Here is a 19,009-nt window from a genome sequence, read left to right on the forward strand (position 1 = left end):
CTTAGATATCGAGTATTCCAGAAAAATCCATAATTCCATTCTCTAATTTTGTATATAGAACACGTTTGGACAGAGGTAAACATTTCATTTCCTTTCAGCTCTCCACCAAATCGGAGAATGGATTGTAGATAGGCCTAAAGATTCTAATGAGTGTTATAGGCCTAATGACTTTGTTGAGTACAACAAACAACCGTACAGAGAAAAAAAGTGGGCCAATAAATCAGAATTTCTTATTATAATGAGGGATTTTAATTTTCCAGATGTTGACTGGAACTTGTGTGTTGATCATTGCACACTAATAAGACTTTTGTGGATTTATTGCATGACTGTTTTCTATAGCAGCATTTCAATAGATAACCAGTAGGAGTAATACACTTGATCTGATTATCAGCAGTGATTATTCATACATTAAGAACCTGCAGATAAAGGAACCACTAGGTGGCAGTGATCACAGTGTATTGATGTGGGATTTACTTAAAGATGTAACTACCATCAGGGTTAAAGGGAAGGGTTTTTGCTTTCATAAAGGTGACTATGTTGGTCTCAGACAGTTTTTAAATTCTATGTATTGGGACCAACTGATGATGTTACTAACAACAAATTCTAAATGTGAATTGTAAATTCCAATATTAATTCCTTGAAGCATTCAAGGAATTAATCTTGGAAACTACTAGGTGTTTTATACTAACTAAGAAATACTGTTCAAGGTTTAGGCCTAAATAGATGTCAGGTGAACTAATAAGACTTAGCAGAGAAGAAATTTATATTCCTGGGATGCACGTTAATTATCAGGTGACACAGAAGCCTATGGTAGTTATAAGCTAGTCTGTAAGTTATAAGCATGTCACAAAGGAAGTTAGGCAAGCAAAGGCAGATTATGGGAAATCTTTGGCAAAGGATACAAAAAAAACAGTAAACACTTCTGTATAAACTCTAGAAACAAGGGAATTAATCAAATTAGTCCACTTGATATCGATAATTCTACTGCTGATTATCTTGCTCAGGTAGCTGACAAACTGAATGAGTATTTTGCATCTACATTCACACATGAGGAATTCTGTAGGGAAGTGGAGGTCAGAAGTTTATCAAACTCCAGAAAGCTAAATGATTTTGGAATAACTGAGAGGAAAATGGAGGAAAAATTGTTGAAGTTAAACATAAGAAAGGCACCTGGGGGGATGGGATCTATCCAGTTATATTAAGAGAGCCAGCAAAGGAAGTAAGCAAACCCTTAGCCATAATTATGAGAGCATCCTTGGATTCAGGGGAGATCCTCACACAATGGGTGACACGAGTAGTTACAGACCTGTTAGTTTAATGTCTATTCCAGGGAAAATAAAGGAGTCACTGGTTAAAGAAGCAGTGCAGGATCAGCTAGACAAGATTGCAGTTATAGTTCAGACACAGCATGGATTTGTTAAGAGGAAATCTTGCCTGGCCAATTTGAGTGGATTCTATGATGTGTTCACGAAGGAACTGAATGCAAAAAATAATTATGTCACATACTCAGATTTCAGGAAAGGTTTTCATACTATTGCACATTAGACTGCTGTACAAATTGGAGCATTGTGCATTAAGGCAAGTTGCTACTATTATAAAGGGATGATTGAGTGCAAGAAGAACAAGAGTGAAAATCAGTGGACACTGCTCTGTGGGCTAATGTTATGTGTGGAGTCGAAAAAGATTTGGTGTTGGCACCATTGTTGTTTTCTATATTTATCAAGGATATTGATGAAAGTATATCAGAATTAATGTCCAAGTTTGCAGATGATAGAAAGTTTGGCAAGGTTGTTAATACAGTAATGATGGTATGCTACTGCAACATGATCTGGAAAAGTTAGCATATGGGCTGAGAGGTGGGTAGCAGTAACCCCAGTCTCATAATTGTCATATATGCCAACCCAGTATCCAAGTTATGTTTCTTCAACCACATTGTTAATGGAATATTGTCATTTTCTTCAGAGCCTTCGTTGACTTCCATGGGTTTTATTCCTGCCTTATTAAAAGTCTTTGATGGTCTGTGATGTGACCTCTTCCCATGCCTTACTCGTGAATAGGATGGTATCAAGTACTAAAATTTTTTAAGTTTTCTAATGTGGCATATAAAACTTTTTGATACCATCTTGATCCGTAGGTTGGAGAACAGAAGTTGAGTTTGGTGGTAAAAATATAAGCTTGAAGTTGGTTAGATTGAGAAGAATGGGATGTGATGGGTAATTGTCTAAAATCAGCAAAATTTTCCTATCTTTTTTTCTAAGCTCTTTGTCCCGGTGATGGACTTCTTCAAAATTTGATGATATTATTCAGACATTTTGTTAGCCTGATATATATCTGGAAGATTTTTAATGTTTTTAAAACATCTTGGATTCTTGAATTTGCCTATTACTAAGAGTTTTCTTTTTTCAATTCCTCATATTTGAACAAATCAGAACAGTTAGTCACTCTTTGGATAATTTTCTGCCTGTTCAATTTTCACCTTTAAACTTGGGGGTCATGTAAGGGAGCAATCTATAAAACATGCCAGCTTCATCAGCATTAAAAATGTTACTTTCACAGCAATCTTTTCTTATATCTGGCCATTTTCAATCCAGTCGTTACTCATTTCTTTTGATCACCAGATTTGCATCTTATCTTACCATAAACAATATTGTTTCCTTTTTTGAATCTGTCAGGCCACCTATTATTATAAACAAAAATCTGCATATCCAAGGTCATGAGAAAACGTTTCAGCCTGTAGTTCAGTAGAGGGCTACAAAAGATATTGTAATAGGAATATAATATCTTTTCAATGTAAACTAACTCAAAAGAGCCTTATCCAGTTCACTTTTATCACACTTACACAACTTTTTTTAGCAATGATTTTTTTTTTCTGAAGCACTAGTAATTCTTTCCCAATTTTTTCCAAATGGTTGAAACATTTGATGAGTTCGGTCTTAACTTTTTGCAAATGGATGCACTGGTTGTTCCATTCTCTTTTGTCACAAATAATTTTCATTTTCTTGCTGATTGTCAAAATTTTTCTTTTCTCTCCTGCCATTTCAAGGTGAAAAAAACCTGAATTTTATGCAGCACAGCAAAACCTAAACTACAGAAGCAAAATTGTTTTTAAAGATTCCTAGGGTTTCTTCCAAGTCTTAAAAAAACACTTTCACACATAAAGGTTTGAAATTGCACTCAATTCTTCATTTCAACTGAATCTGAAAGATGAATGTTTCATACCAATACAAAAAAATTTCATTGGTTAATTTTCCAGGTAGTTTCTCTCCCTAGGTCTTCTGAGAATCATAACAACAGGGAAGAGATACAGTACAAGAGAGGATTAAGAGATTGGGGAAAGATAACAAAAAGCGAAATTCGGACATGCTTTAATATCCGAATTGTCGCAGTGTGGGATATGCTTTATTCAAACAAGGTAGTATGTGGTGGAATTATACTGCTCCCACTATGGGTAACCATTATAATCCCCCTGAAGGCCTCAGCACCCCTGTTACATGAGGCGTTCAGGAATTTTCGCTATGCCACTGGAAAAAGAATCTTTGTGGTGGTAGTGTACCTCACTAAAAAGATTCTGAGAACCATTAAAGGGGTTAATATGTAAATTGCTATCAGCAGAGATGTGGAGAGCAATGGGGAGGGGGAATTGTCATAAATGGGAAAAGCAATAATAGATCTTAGTCCTTCATACAGCAGTTCAGCCACTGCTCATTGTAATTGGCTTCAAGATTTGCTTATTATACCTGTGAAGCTCTTAACTACCATAATTGTTTTAGCTGTGAAGTGTTGCTCATAAAATACTTCATTTCCAGTCAATTGTTTTCTGTTTGCTCCCATTATCCAAACTCTCGTCATAACCATGCTTACTATAAATGAGTTCAACTGTATTTATTTCCTATACAAAATGACAAAAATAGAACAGAAATGGTACCATAGATATAATTTACTTTGTTTTTCTCTGTATTATACATCTTAGTATAATTTTTCTGATTTTACTTACATATCTTATTTTAAAATTTCACTAACATTATATAAATTGGATCATTTATTCTTTTAGTTGTGTAAACCAGAACAGCCAAAGATTGTAGAAGGATGTAATGTATATTTCTTTGATGATATTAATCATTTGGTAAGTTAATTGAATTTATATCTATTTCATTATCACAGTTAACATATTTATGTGCAAGAATGTGTTTTGTAGAACAACAAATATGCATAAACAACATTCTCAGCTTGTTACATCAATTTGCATACATTGGTAGTTTCCCACCTTGCCCTCCCTACACATACTTTTTTTTTAGAGTGGCATTTTCATTACCATGGTCGAGTTAATGTTTTAATGTCCACATGCCAGAGCAAAAAGGCTTCAAAATTTAGTTGCCAAAGGTCAAGGTCCCAGAACTACTTATCACAAAATGCCTGGTTTAGTTTGAATAACTCTGTTGCCTAAGGTAGATTAAGATATACTGCTCCCACTATGGATAACCATTATAATCCCCTGAAGGCCTTCAGTGCCCCTGTTACATCAATTTGCATACATCCCTATACAGTATATTAAACTATTTAAAACCCAGCACTCTTAGGGGATTGAGAGAGGTGTTGGCTTTTAAAATTTTCAAGATTTTAGACAGATATACATAGTGATTGAGCAGTTTTAGAGGACACATTTCAATAAATATGAGGACTATTCAATAAAGAATGATCATAATTTTTCATGAACAACCATAGTACTTGTTATTTATAGCTGATCTGTAGAATTTAAGACCAAACCAACTGCATCACATAGTAGCTGCGCAGTTGACTCTTGTGAATGGTGTAACCTTGGCAATTGGTCATGTTTATACTTTCAGTTTTCCCTATATAACAATGGATGTGACACACAAGGAACAGTATGCTGCTCTCAAATTTTGTTTCCATCTCAAGAAAACATGAGCTGAAGCATGTGAAATATTAAAAGATGCTTATGGTAAATCTAAACTTCCATATAGCACAGCTCATAGGTAGTTTAGAATGTTTAAAGATGGACAATTCACAAAAAAATTTGTGTTCCTGGAGTTCCAAACACTGCTGTCACCACAGCAGAAACCATAAATAGTGCTTCTATAGTTGTGAGAGAAGATCATATAACAGTAAGGCAACTGGCAGAGATGTTGAGAATATTAGCAGGAAACGCATGGTATTTTACATTACTATTTGCATGTGACGCATGTCTTTCGCATGCTAGGTTCCAAGACTATTCACACCTGACAAACAGCAAGTTGGCATTGACGTTTGTCAGGAGCTGCTTGTTTGTTTGTTTGTTGTTTGGTTTTTAGGAGCATTAGCAACTAAGGCCATATTGCTCCGGGATATGCGGTGGTCATTCCCTGACCTTTCCGCATCCTCCATATTTGGTGGTGATGGGCTCGAACCCCAGTCTAATCAAGAAGCGTGTGCTATGCACTGCTGCTGCTGCTCCTTCCCACCTGGCTACGGAGGCGCCTTTCAGGAGCTGCAACAGATGGCTACTGAAGATGGTGAGGTTCTGCACAAGGTGATAGTGGCAGAGCAAAATAAAGCTCTTTGTTTTGCTTACTTTCTGATTGGAACTATATCATTGCTAATACTAAAAAAAGCAAAAGGTGAGGTTTCTGCAGGAAAGGCTGTGGTCATCTTTTTTTTTTACCATTCAAGGAATAGTTTACCAGGATTTTGTGCCACATCATACTACTGTTACAGGACCTTACTACAGAACTGTACTGCACACTTTGTAGGATCACATTCATCATAAATGGCTATTACGTGAAGGCGATCCATATTTGAGAATCCTGTCCTAAAGCCAGACTGCTCTTTCGGTTGGTTCTCATCAGTATTCTTTCTAATCTGTTAGTAATGACCTTTGTGAACAACTTGTAGATGTAGGATAACAAGCTAAATGGTCTATAATTTCCAATTTCTGATTTATCTCCTTCCTTATGCAGCAAAACAATCTTTGCATTATTCCACTCCTTAGGCATCACACCTTTTCTAATACATTTTGTGAAGAGTTTCACCAGTTTCTGTGTCATGTTGCTTCCTCCCAATTTTAACAGCTCTAAAGTAACTTCATCTTTCCCTGCGGCTTTCTGATTCTTCATTTTCTTTAAAGCATGAACCTCATCAGGAAGGATATCGGGTATGTCATATGTGTTACTAATTTGTGATCCATCTTCCCCCACTGCTGGCATCATTCCTCGCTTTTTGTATAATTCCTTATAGTAGTCATCTGCTATTTGACAATAGTCTGCTGTTTATAAGTACACCATTGCTATTCTTCAGTTTCAGTATCATTTGGCTTTCTGGCTGCTGATTTAGCATTAGCATTAGTAGAGGCATATGATGCAAGAAAGCAAGCTTATTCGGCATCAGCCAAAAAAAAAACAAAAAAACACACCACTTCCATTTCACCCCTCCGTTCGTTCGAAATACCTGTCCAGTTGAGCCTTAAATTTGTTTAGGCTATCAACTTCAACAACAAATGATGGAAGTCGGTTCCACCAACCAACCACCCGCTGGCCAAAGGCAAATTTCCGCACATCTGTCCGACATCCGTCCTTCCTCAATTTGAATTTATGCCCTCTGAGGTGATTATTCTGAGCAAGAGGAAGAATCCCATTGGCATTGAGCATGCTCAAACCATTCAAAGCCTTATACACCTGTATCAGATCACCTCGCCGGTGCCTAGTCTCCAGACTCTGTAATTTGCAAAACTTAAGCCTTTCTTCGTAAGAGCAACCCTTTGTTCCATTCACTAATCTTGTTGCCCTTCTCTGTACTCGTTCCAGCAGCTCTACATCCTTCTTGAAATGAGGCTTCCAGACCTGTATACAGTACTCAAGATGTGGCCTAACCATTGCCTTATACAAGGGAATAATCACCTCCTTATCCCTGCTAGAAAAATTCCTGTATATCATTGACAAGACACCATGAGCTACTCTTGCAGCTCGTCTGCACTGCTCAGAGAACTTCATATCTCCCTGCACAATTACCCCCAGGTCCTTTTCATTCTCCACCACTGTCAGTGTAGTACCGCAGAGTTGATACGTTGCTCTGGGGTTACTGTTTCCCATATGTAGTACTTTACATTTGTCAATGTTAAACTTCATTTTCCGCCTCTCAGCCCATCTGTTCAACCTTTCCAGATCCTGTTGCAGCAGCATAGCGTCAGTAGTGTCCTTAACAACCCTGCCTACCTTTGTATAATCTGCAAACTTGGACATTAAACTTGATATACCATCATCACATTCATAAACACCGAAAACAACAACGGACCCAACACTGAACCCTGAGGAACTCCACTAATAACATTAGTCCACGTTGAGCAGTGTCCATTGATTACCACTCTCTGTCTTCTGCCACTCAACCATCCCCTTATCCATAGCAGCAATTTGCCTCCAATGCCACACTGCTCCAATTTGTGCAGCAGTCTTCCATGTGCAACAGTATCAAAAGCCTTTCTAAGATCCAAATATATAATATCAAAGTTATTCCCTGCATCCAGTTCTTTTGTGACTACATAGTATCCAATCAAATTGGTCAGGTAAGACCCGCCCTTAACAAAACCATGCTGTGTCTGAGCTATAACTGAATTCTTGTCTAGATGGTCCTGCAGTGCTTCTTTAACCAGTGCCTCCATTAATTTTCCTGGAACAGAAGTTAAACTAACAGGTCTATAATTACTTGTGTCAGCCTTTGATCCTCCTCCTTTGTGAATTGGGGTTACATTTGCACATCTCCAGTCTATGGGTACGTCCCCTGAGTCCAAAGAAGCTCTCATAATTATGGCCTGGGGTTTGCTTACTTCCTTTGCTGCCTCCTTTAATATAACTGGATAGATCCCATCCACCCCAGGTGCCTTTTTTATGTTTATCCTCAACAATTTCTGATCCACTTTCCTCTCAGTTATTACAAAATCATCTAGCTCACTGCCAATGTCTACTTTACCTACGTCATTCTCCTTCCTGAATATCTCCTCATGCGTGAATGTAGATGCAAAATACTCGTTTAGATTGTTTGCCACCTGAGCAGGATCCTCAACTGTTGAACCATCAATATCCAGTGGACCAATCTGATTCATCCCTTTCCTTCTTGCGATTAAATAGGTAAAGAACTCTTTTCTGTTTTTCTTTGCATCCTTTGCCAAGGATTTCTCATAATCTGCCTTTGCCTGCCTAATCTCCTTTGTGACTTGGTTACAGACCAACTTATATCTATCATAGGCTTCCATGTCGCTTGTTAATTTGTATGTATTCCATGCATTTTTCTTCTCTGCCACATGTCTCATTAGTTCATCTGACAACCATTTAGGCCTTAACCTTGAACAATATTTCTTAGTTGGTATGTAAAGCCTGGTAGTTTCCAAGATTAGTTCCTTGAATGCTTCCCATTTTGAGTTTGCTGTTGGTAACATCATTAGTTGGTCCCACTGTATAGAATTTAAATACTGTCTCAGACCATCATAGTCGCCTTTACGAAAACAAAAACCCTTCCCTTTACCTCTGATGGTAGTTACCTCCTTGAGTAAATCCCACTTCAACACACTGTGATCATTGCCACCTAGTGGTTCATTTATCTGCAGATTCTTAATGCATGAAGAATCACTACTGATAATCAGATCAAGAGTATTGCTCCCTCTTGTTGCCTCATGAACATGCTGATGTTGAAAACAATCATCCAAGAAATCCACAAAAGCCTGGCTAGTGTGTGAGAGACCAACCCACAAATTCCAGTCAATATCTGGGAAATTAAAATCCCCCATTATAAGACTCTGATTTACTGGCCCACTCCATTTCCCTGTACAATATTTTTATACTCATCAGAGTCATTAGGCCTATAGCACACTCCTACTCTCAATTTTGATTTTCCTATGCTTATGCCACACCAAACTGACTCGACACTGCCCTGTCCATCGATGTCGACTGGCTTCACTTCCTTGGATTTTATGTGTTTCTTAACTAATAGCATAACCCCTCCTCCCCTGCTGTCCTGTCTATCCTTTCTATACACATTGTATTCCCCAAATTCCAGTTCCGCATTCCTTATATCTGTGTGACACCACGTCTCTGATATCCCAACAATATCTGCCTCTGATGTTTTGAGCAATACCTCAAATTCATCAAATTTATTTACCAAACTCCTAGCATTGGTGTACACGCAAGTATGCATGCACCTGTTTCTATTCTTAGCTACCCTAACACAACCCATGTGTTTACTTGTACCGCAATGACTCCCAGCAGTCTCTGAAATATCCTGCATCTTGTTTTTCAGGCTTCTGCTCATTTCAATAGAAGCAGTGCAAGAATCACTTCCACCTCTGCCAGTGGCTACTGTTAATCTATTAGTCCTTGTATCCACCCCAACTAACAGTTTTCCGACCCACCTAACACTGCCTCGACAGCATCAGCAAAAATTCTTGCACCCTTTCTATTTAAGTGTATCCCATCCCTGTAGAAGCAGTCTCTCCTGTTAACAAGTACAGACCAGGCTGAAAAAAATTCTACCCCTTGAGCCTTGCACAATCCCTCCAGGGCCGAATTGATCGACAAGGCTCTCATCATATACTCCCTCCTATCGTGTCTGGGCAGTATTGCAGACACTTTCAAATTCAACCCTAATTCACGGCTTTTTTTCAACTGTGACCTGTACTTGCTAAGTAATTCCGCAGTTCTCCTACTCTTAATATCATTAGTGCCAATGTGTACAACTATATCACCTTTTGTGCCCTTAAAAGATGATATCCGCTCTACAACGTCATCAACCTTTGCCCCTGGCAGACATACCCTGGTCCTATTGCACCTATCCTTTTTACAAAGCATGTTCCCCGTTTCTCTGACAATAGAGTCACCAACAACTACTAGTTCCTGTGGGACCAGTGCATTCTGCCTAGGGGCTGCCTCTGTGTTGAATGATGACCAAGTGCAAGCTCTGGCGTTGTTGTGGGCAGCTGAGAGCTTGATGGGCCCCTCAATTTATTTCCTTCGAGGGCATCCACCCTGTCCTTGAAGCTCTCATAAAGGCCCATAACAACGCTGAGTTGTCGCCTGATTTCCTTGCACTACTTACATCGGGCACACACAAAGACATCCCCCTTGGCAGTATCATGTTCCATACCCGACTGCTCCGCAAACATCAAGCAAATAGTGCATTTTAAAAGACTGTGATTCAGAGGGCAACTACCCCTCTCAGTTCTCCCCTGAGCCACAGCACTCCCATTAGCTTGAGCCTTTTGCTTTGCTGCTCTGGTCTGAGTCATGATTCCGATTTAATTCATTAAATTTCAATTTCAGAACAAAATTAAATCCTTAAGTTATATCCCAAACAGTTATAACGCTATATTTATTTTTCCGGTATCGAGTGTTTTCTACGAGTTCCCTTTATACAACTTCCGTATCACATGTACCACTATAGTTATGTATTAATTATTTGTTATGGTTAAGTCGTTATATATATATATATATATATATATATATATATATATATATAGAGTTAAAAGTACAATTTAATTGACAATAAAGTTTATCAAGATTAATAGATTTACTGATTAATTGGCAATATTATATTATGCACTGTACTACACTAAGCTTATGCTATCGTGTAAAAATGGCGGGAATTCACAAACGGTACTTCTACGGACCCGTAAGTATTGATTAGCTTCCAAATCTCGCTATCTCAATTTAGAATAAACTAAGGATCCTGACTATGTCTATAATCTACTTATAGAAGATAATTTGATATAACAATTGGTTAATAAATCGACTAAATTTGGTTAAAAAAAAACCTCTCATTCAACGGAGCTGCAATTTGTAGCACGTGGATTTGATACCGTTACCGATACTATGTCCGTTACTGATTTAAGTCCTTTGTTTTCCATTAAAGCTTGATCTACTTTACTTTTGTTAAATCTTATGTCCTCTCTGAGTCTCTTTCTAATTGCTTGGCATAACTCAGTATACTCAATTTTCTCCTTGTCAGTGTTTATCTTACTCTTCATTAGTCTTCTTCAATTCATCATGAACCGAAGAAGACTAATGTTTCTCGACTAATTTTTGTTTCTTTGAATTTCTTTTTACCTATAGGTTTCTTGGGCTTTATCACTTTCAGAAAGTTGTAGTATTTCTCGTCAATATTTTGGTCCTGAACGGTCTGCAGAAGCTCATACTGCTTTTTTCTCCTCTTTTGATATCTCAAAGATCTTCGTATTATTTACTCAAGTCAGTTTTTTTCCTTTATTTTCTTACATCTATATCAAGTATGCATCTTACCATTTTGTGAACACTTCCAACATTTACCTTGTTCAGGACAGTAACATCATTCACAATATATCTTCTGTTAGTGGGGATGAAGTAGAGTTCATTAGTTGTTAATCTATTTGGGCTGTTCCATGCCCACTTTCTGTTCACCCTTTTCTTGGAAAAAGTGTTCATTACTAACATTCCTTGAGATTCTGCAGATTCCACAAGTCTTTTACCTCCTTCATTTCTTTCACCAATTCCAAAATTTCCTATAGTTTCCCCTTTCTTCACTGTTTTGTCTCTTTCCAACCTTAGCATTGATTTTATTAATTTAAAGTATCATGCCCCAAACTAGAGCAGCAAAGCAACGGGCACAAAGTGGCAAGAGTGCTGTGACTCGGGGGAGAACTGAGGGGGACGATTCTCCAACGCATCAGAGCCTAAAAAAATGTGCGACTTGTGAAATGTTTGCCGAACTCTCTGGAACGGAACATGATATTGCCATGGGGGATGACTTTGTGTGTGCGCGTGATCTAAGGAGTGTAAGGAAATCAGGCAACAGCTCAGCGTTGTTATGGGCCTATATGAGAGTTTGAAGGACAGGGTGGATGCCCTCGAAAGATCAAAATTGAGGGGGCCCCATCAGGCTTTCAGCTGCCTGCATCAATGCCAGAGCTTGCACTTGGTCATCACGCAAGACAGCGGCAACCCCCAAGGCAGAATGCGCTGGTCCCTCAGGAACTAGTAGTTTTTGGAGACTATTGTCAGGGAAACAGGAAACATGCTTTGTAAAAAGAATAGGTGGAACAGGACCAGGGTATGTCTGCCAGGGGCAAAAGTTGATGACGATAGAAGGGAGTATATGATGAGAGCCTTGTCGATCAATTCGGCCTTGGAAAGAATGTGCAAGGCTCAAGGGGTAGAATTTTTTTCAGCCTGGACTGTACTTGTTAACAGGAGAGACTGCTTCTATAGGGATGGGATACACTTAAATAGAAAGGGTGCAAGAATATTTGCTGATGCTATCGAGGCAGTGTTAGGTGGGTCAGAAAACTGATAGCTTTGGGGATACAAGGACTAATAGTTTTAACAGTAGCCGTAGGCAGAGGTGAAGGTGATTCTTGCACAACTTCTATTAGAATAAGTAGCGACCTGGAGCTTGGGGTGTTGGGGGTTTCAGGGATGGATGGCAGTCATCCTGAAATAGGTGGGTATATGGGATGTGTTAGGGTAACTAGGAATAGGAGTAGGAGCATGTAAATGCTAGAAGTATAGTAAATAAACTTGATGAATTTGAAGTGTTGGTCAAGACATCAAAGGCAAATATTGTTGGGATAGCAGAGAAGTGGTGTCACACAGATATAAGGAATGCTGAACTGGAATTTGGGGCGTACAATATGTACAGAAAGGATAGACGGGATAGAAAGGGAGGAGGTGTTATGCTGTTAATTAAGAAAAACATAAAATCAAAAGAAGTGCATCCAGTTGATATAGATGAACAGTGCATTGTTGAGTCAGTTTGGTGTGACATAAGCACTGCGAAAGCAAAAATAAGAGTAGGAGTGTGTTATAGGCCTAATGACTCGAATGAGTACAATGAACAATTGTACAGAGAAATAGAGTGGGCTAGTAAATCGGAATGTCTTATAATGGGGGATTTTAACTTCCCAGATATTGACTGGAACTTGTGGGTTGGTCACTCACACACTAGTCAGACTTTTGTGGATTTATTGGATGATTGTTTTCTGCAGCAGCATGTTCGAGAGGCAACCAGAGAAAGTAATACTCTTGATCTGGTTATCAGCAGTGATCATTCGTGTATTAAGAATTTGCAGATAAAGGAACCACTAAGTGGCAGTGATCACAGTGTACTGATGTATGATTTACTTAAAGATTTAATTACCAGGGGTAAAGGAAAGAATTTTTGCTTCCGTAAAGGTGAGTACAATGGTCTCCGACAGTTTTTAAATTCTGTACAGTGGGATAAACTGACGATGTTACCAATAGTAAATTTTAAGTGGGAAGCATTCAAAGAATTAATCGTGGATGCTACTAAAAGTTTCATACCTATTTAGAAATATTGTTCAAGGTTTAGGCCTAAATGGTTATCTAATGAACTAATGAGACTCGTAACAGAGAAGAAAAATGCATGGGATGCATATAAATTATCAAGTGACTCAGAAGCCTATGGCAGATATAAGATAGTCTGTAATCAGGTCACAAAGGAGGTTAGGCAGGCGAAGGCAGATTACGAGAAATCCTTGGCAAAAGATGTTAAGATAAACAGCAAGGATTTCTTTACTTATATAAACTCTAAAAGGAAGGGGATGAATCTGATTGGTCCACTTGACATCGATGGTTTGACTGTTGATGATCCTGCTCAGATAGCAAACAAACTGAATGAGTATTTTGCATCTACATTCACACATGAGGAATTATTAAGGTTTGAAAAATGGCAGAAGGTTATCAAATTGTAGCAGGATACTTAATGAGTTTGAAATAACTGAAAGCAAAGTGGAGGAGAAATTTTTGAAGTTAAACATAAGAAAAGCACCTGGAGTGGATGGGATCTATCCAGTTATATTAAAGGAGGCGGCAAAGCAACTAAGCAAACCCTTAGCCATAATTATGAGAGCATCCTTGGACTCAGGGGAGGTTCCCACGGACTGGAGATGTGCAAATGTATCCACAATTCACAAAGGGGGATCGAAGGGTGACACGAGTAATTACAGACCAGTTATTTTAACTTCTGTTCCAGGTAAAATAATGGAGTCACTGGTTAAAGATGCCTTGCAGGATCATCTAGACAAGACTGCAGCAATCATTCAGACACAGCATGGGTTTGTTAAGGGAAAGTCTTGTCTGACAAATTTGATAGGATATTATGAGTGGTTACAAAGGAACTGGATGCAAAAAATAATTTTGATATCATATATTTGGATTTCAGGAAAGCTTTTGACACTGTTGTGCATGGAAGACTATTGTACAAATTGGAGCAGAATGGTATTAAGGGTAAGTTGCTACAATGGATAAAAGGTTGGTTAAGTGGGAGAAGACATAGGGTGGTAATCAATGGGTGCTGCTCTTCGTGGATTAATGTTATTAGTGGAGTCCCACAGGGTTCGGTGTTAGTCCACTGTTGTTTTGTATATTTATCAATGATATTGATGAAGGTATATCAGGCTTAATGTCGAAGTTTGCAGATGATACAAAGGTTGGCAGGGTTGTTAATGACAGTAATGGCAGTGTGCTACTGCAACAGGATCTAGATAATTTGGGCAGATGGGCTAAGTGGCAGCTGAAGTTTAACCTTGACAAATGCAAAATACTGCATATGGGGAGAAGTAACCCCAGAGAAACGTACCAACTCTGTGGTACTACACTTATGGTGGTAGAAAATGAAAAAGACTTGGGAGTAATTGTGCAGTCAGATATGAAGTTTTCTGAGCAATGCAGACAGGCTGCCAGGGCAGGTCATGGGGTTTTGTCAATGATATATAGGAATTTTGCTAGCAGGGAGAAGGAGGTGATTGTCCCTCTGTATAATGGTCAATGGTCAGGCCATGCCTTGAGTACTGCGTACAGGTCTGGAGGCCTCAATTTAGGAAGGATTGGTGAGGGGAATGAAGGGATCCTCTTACCAAGAGAGGCTTAAGTTCTGCAAATTGCAGTGGCTGAAGACTAGGCATCTGCGCGGTGATCTGATTGAGGTGTATAAGGTCTTCTGATTGAGGTGTATAAGGTCTTGTTTCAGCCAAACCTCATTGGTTTGGCTGAAACAAGAAGAAATGAATCACTTATAAGTTTATCAAGTGGAAATCTGCTGTACACCAATGTAAATAGTGAAAGGAGTGAAGGTGGAGTTGGGTTTCTGGTCCATAAAGATTTTAAAAACAATATTTTGGAATTCAAAAGTACATCACCAAGGGTGTCAAGACTAATACTCAAGATTTCTAAGAGGTACAAGCTAAAGATTATAATGATTTATGCACCAACATCGAGCCATGATGATGAAGAGGTTGCAGAAGTGTACAACGAAATTGAGAGTATTCTAGATGAGCAGAAAACCCGCTACACTATTATAATGGGAGACTTCAATGCTAAGGTTGCAAAAAGACAAAAAACAATGCAGAAAGGGGAACTATAGAAAATTTTGGAATTGGTGAAAGAAATGAAAGAGGTGAAAGACTTGTGGAATTTGCAGAATCTCAAAGACTGTCAGTAATGAACAGTTTTTTCAAGAAAAGGGTGAACAGAAAATGGACATGGAAGAGTCCAAATGGATTAACTACTAATGGAATCGACTTCATCCTCACTAACAGAAGATATATTGTGAATGATGTTACCGTCCTGAATAAGGTAAATGTTGGAAGTGATCACAGAATGGTAAGATGTACACTTCATATAGATGTAGGAAAGGAAAGGAAAAAACTGACTCAAGTAAATAATACAAAGGTCTTTGAGATAACAGAAGAGGAGAAAAAGCAGTATGTATTGGAACTTAAGAACAAGTTCGAGCTACTGCAGACTGCTCAGGACTAAGATATCGACGAGGAATATTACAACTTTTTGAAAGTGATAAAGTCCAAGAAATCTATAGGGAAAAAGAAATCCAAAGAAGAAAAAATTAGTCAAGAAACACTTGTCATGATGAACCGAAGACGACAAATAAAAAGCAAGAAAAACCCTGACAGGGAGAAAATTGAGTATACTGAGTTATGCAAAGCCATTAGAAAGAGACTCAGAGAGGACATAAGAAGATTTAACACAAGAAAAGTAGACCAAGCATTAAGGGAAAACAAAGGATTTAAATCAGCAGCCATGAGCAGTAATACAGAAAGACAAATGATACTGAAACTGAAGAATAGCGATGGTGTACTTATAAACAGCAGAGAAGGCATAATTCAAATATCAGAAGACTACTATAGAGAATTATACAAGGAGAATGGGAATGATACCAGAAGTGGGGAAGATGGATTACAAAGTAGCAACACATGCGACATACCGGATATTCTTTCTGATGAGGTAGAACATGCATTGAAGAAAATGAAGAATCAGAAAGCCCCGGGGAGAAGATGAAGTTACTGTAGAATTGTTAAAATTGGAAGAAAGAGATATAACACAAAAACTGGCAAGGCTCTTCACAAAGTGCATTAGAAAAGGTGTGATGCCTAAGCAGTGAAATAATGCAATCATATTTTTGCTGCATCAGAAAGGAGATAAATCAGAAATTGGAAATTATAGACCAATTAGCTTGTTATCCCACATCTACAAGTTGTTCACAAGGGTCATTACTAACAGATTAGAAAGAATACTTGATGAGATTCAACCGAAAGAGCAAGCTGGCTTTAGGATAGGATTCTCAACTATGGATCACCTTCACGTAATATCACAGCTAATGGAGAAAACAAATGAATATAAAACACCATTATGCCTGGAATTTGTGGATTATGAAAAGGCATTTGACTCCATACAGCATAAGGCAATGTTTCGGGCACTGGAAAGTCAAGGCATTGATACCCCATATATTATGGTTTTGAAGAAAATATATGAGAGTGCTACCTCCTTTATTAGACTAGAAAAGACAGTAGGAAATTTAAAATTGAGAAAGAAGTTCGACAAGGAGACACAATATCTCCGAACCTGTTTACTGCTGCCCTTGAGGAATCTTTCAGAAGATTAGACTTGTCGCAGAAAGGAGTCAATGTGAACGGAGAGTACCTAAACCATTTACGATTTGCAGATGACATTGTGGTCATAAGCCACGATCCCAAAGAATTAGCAGAAAATCTTAATCAGTTATGCACAGATAGTAAGGATTTTGGACTAAAGATGAATATGGCTAAAACAAAAGTAATGATGAACAAGTATGCCACAGAAAAGGAAATTGAAAAGGTGGAGTCATATACTTATCTGGGACACGTTATTAGCTGTAATAATGATAAATGGCTGGAAGTCAAGAGAAGAATAAATTTTGGATGTATAGCATTCAGGAAATATAGTCACATACTTCCAGTATTCCAATTTGTCTGAAACGTAAAATAATGAACCAATGTATACTCCCCACCATGACTTATGGAAGTGAAACTTGGGCACTCACCAAAAGAATGGAAGAGAAGCTGAGAACTACACAGTGAAGAATGGAACACATCATATTGGGAATCAGACTGTTAGATAAGAAGAGAAACACATGGATTAGGCAGCAAACTCAAGTAAAGGACATTCTTATCAAAACTAAAGAACTAAAATGGTCTTGGGCAGGACACATAGCTCGAAGACATGATGACAGACGGACTAAGAAAATAACAGAATGGTACCCAAGAGGAGCTAGAAGAAAACTTGGAAGACAAAGGCGGAGATGGATAGATGAAATTCATGAGTTTGTGGGTAGTAAATGGATGGCCAGTGCTCAAAACAGAAGGAACTGGAAAGTTGCTGGAGAGGCCTTCATCCTGCAGTGGATTGAAAATGGCTGATGATGATGATGATGAAGGCCTTGAATGGGTTGAGCACGCTGAATTCTGATGGGATCCTTCCACTTGTTCAGATTACGAACCTAAGGGGGCATAAATTCAAATTAAGAAAAGACAGATGTAGAATAGATGTGCGGAAATTTGCCTTTAGCCAGCGGGTGGTTAATTGCTGGAACAAACTTCCATCTGACATTGTGGAAGTTGATAGGTTGAATAAATTTAAGGAGGAACTGGACAGGCATTTGGAGGGAATGTGTGATTTTTTTTTATTTTTTTTTTGGCTGATGCTGCATAAGCTCATACACTTGCTTTATTGCATCACATGCCTCTACTACTACTACTACTACTTCTACTACCCCTATAATAATAGTGTAGTGGGTTTTCTGCTCATCTAGGAGTCTCTCAATTTCGATGTATGTTTCTTCAACTCCTTCATCATCATGGCTTGATGTTGGTGCATAAATCATTATAAACTTTAATTATAACCACAAGGGTGTCAAGTCACCAAGGGTGTCTTGACACCTTTGGTGATGCACTTTTGAATTCCAAAAGGTTGTTTTTTATATCTTGGATCATATTTGGGTAATGAACCAAATATTTGGATGGATCTCCTCCAGAGTAGTCTGTTTGAGAGTGTATACAGATTCCAATGCTTCTGTGACTTCTGGAAGCATTCTTAATAGACTTAATTTGGAATTTTTAGTGGTTACTGTGCCGGATACTGTATAATTCCCTTGTTTGTTATAAATCTGACCTTTTGATGGAACTCTAAGGGGGGGAACCACAGAAATGCTGTGCTTAACTGGAAATTCTTGAATGAAAAGTATAAAGTGTGCTGGGTGATTGTTATGATGCAAGTGCCATGAGAATGTTTCTGTTTTCTCCCACCAGCATCACACAGTCTAACTGTTTTGTAGTATTCCTGAAGGTGTAGGACAAATTCATAATGAACAATACTTCTATAAATCAAAAAATATAAGAACATTCTTTACATTATATTGAGATTGTCTTGCTTTTTCGGGCCTTGGAGAAGACTGAGTCTGAAATGTGAGAACTTACTACTCTCATCATCAATTAATTTGCAATGCACAGTCTTGCCTGAAATACATTGCGTTATCAGATCTTGTTAAAATTGATTGATATCGCCCATAAGAAATATTTTCACTATCAACTCTTCAGCTAGTTAAATGACACTCATTTCTGATCATATTATAAGAGCAAATGATCACTTGTTTTTGGAGTTGACGGGGCCAGAGTGAGGATTATCTTTGATTAGCAGCAAGAAGTTCTCTT

The 19,009-nt window shown here is 38.3% G+C and overlaps 1 protein-coding gene across 3 annotated transcripts in view; it reads left to right on the forward strand.

Moving 5' to 3' along the window:
- LOC150091666 (terminal uridylyltransferase 4-like) overlaps positions 1 to 19,009 on the forward strand; it is a 604,054-nt gene that overhangs the window by 481,078 nt on the left and 103,967 nt on the right. For all 3 annotated transcript variants that reach the window (XM_090376273.1, XM_090376276.1, XM_090376282.1), the window contains one exon: positions 4,052 to 4,123. In XM_090376273.1, the coding sequence (XP_090232399.1) occupies positions 4,052 to 4,123 (72 nt within the window). The remainder of the gene's footprint in view (positions 1 to 4,051; positions 4,124 to 19,009) is intronic.

The sequence above is a fragment of the Mastigoproctus giganteus genome, chromosome 1, assembly GCF_048544385.1.
Source record: "Mastigoproctus giganteus isolate SK-2022 chromosome 1, ASM4854438v1, whole genome shotgun sequence".
Classification (NCBI taxonomy): domain Eukaryota; kingdom Metazoa; phylum Arthropoda; class Arachnida; order Uropygi; family Thelyphonidae; genus Mastigoproctus; species Mastigoproctus giganteus.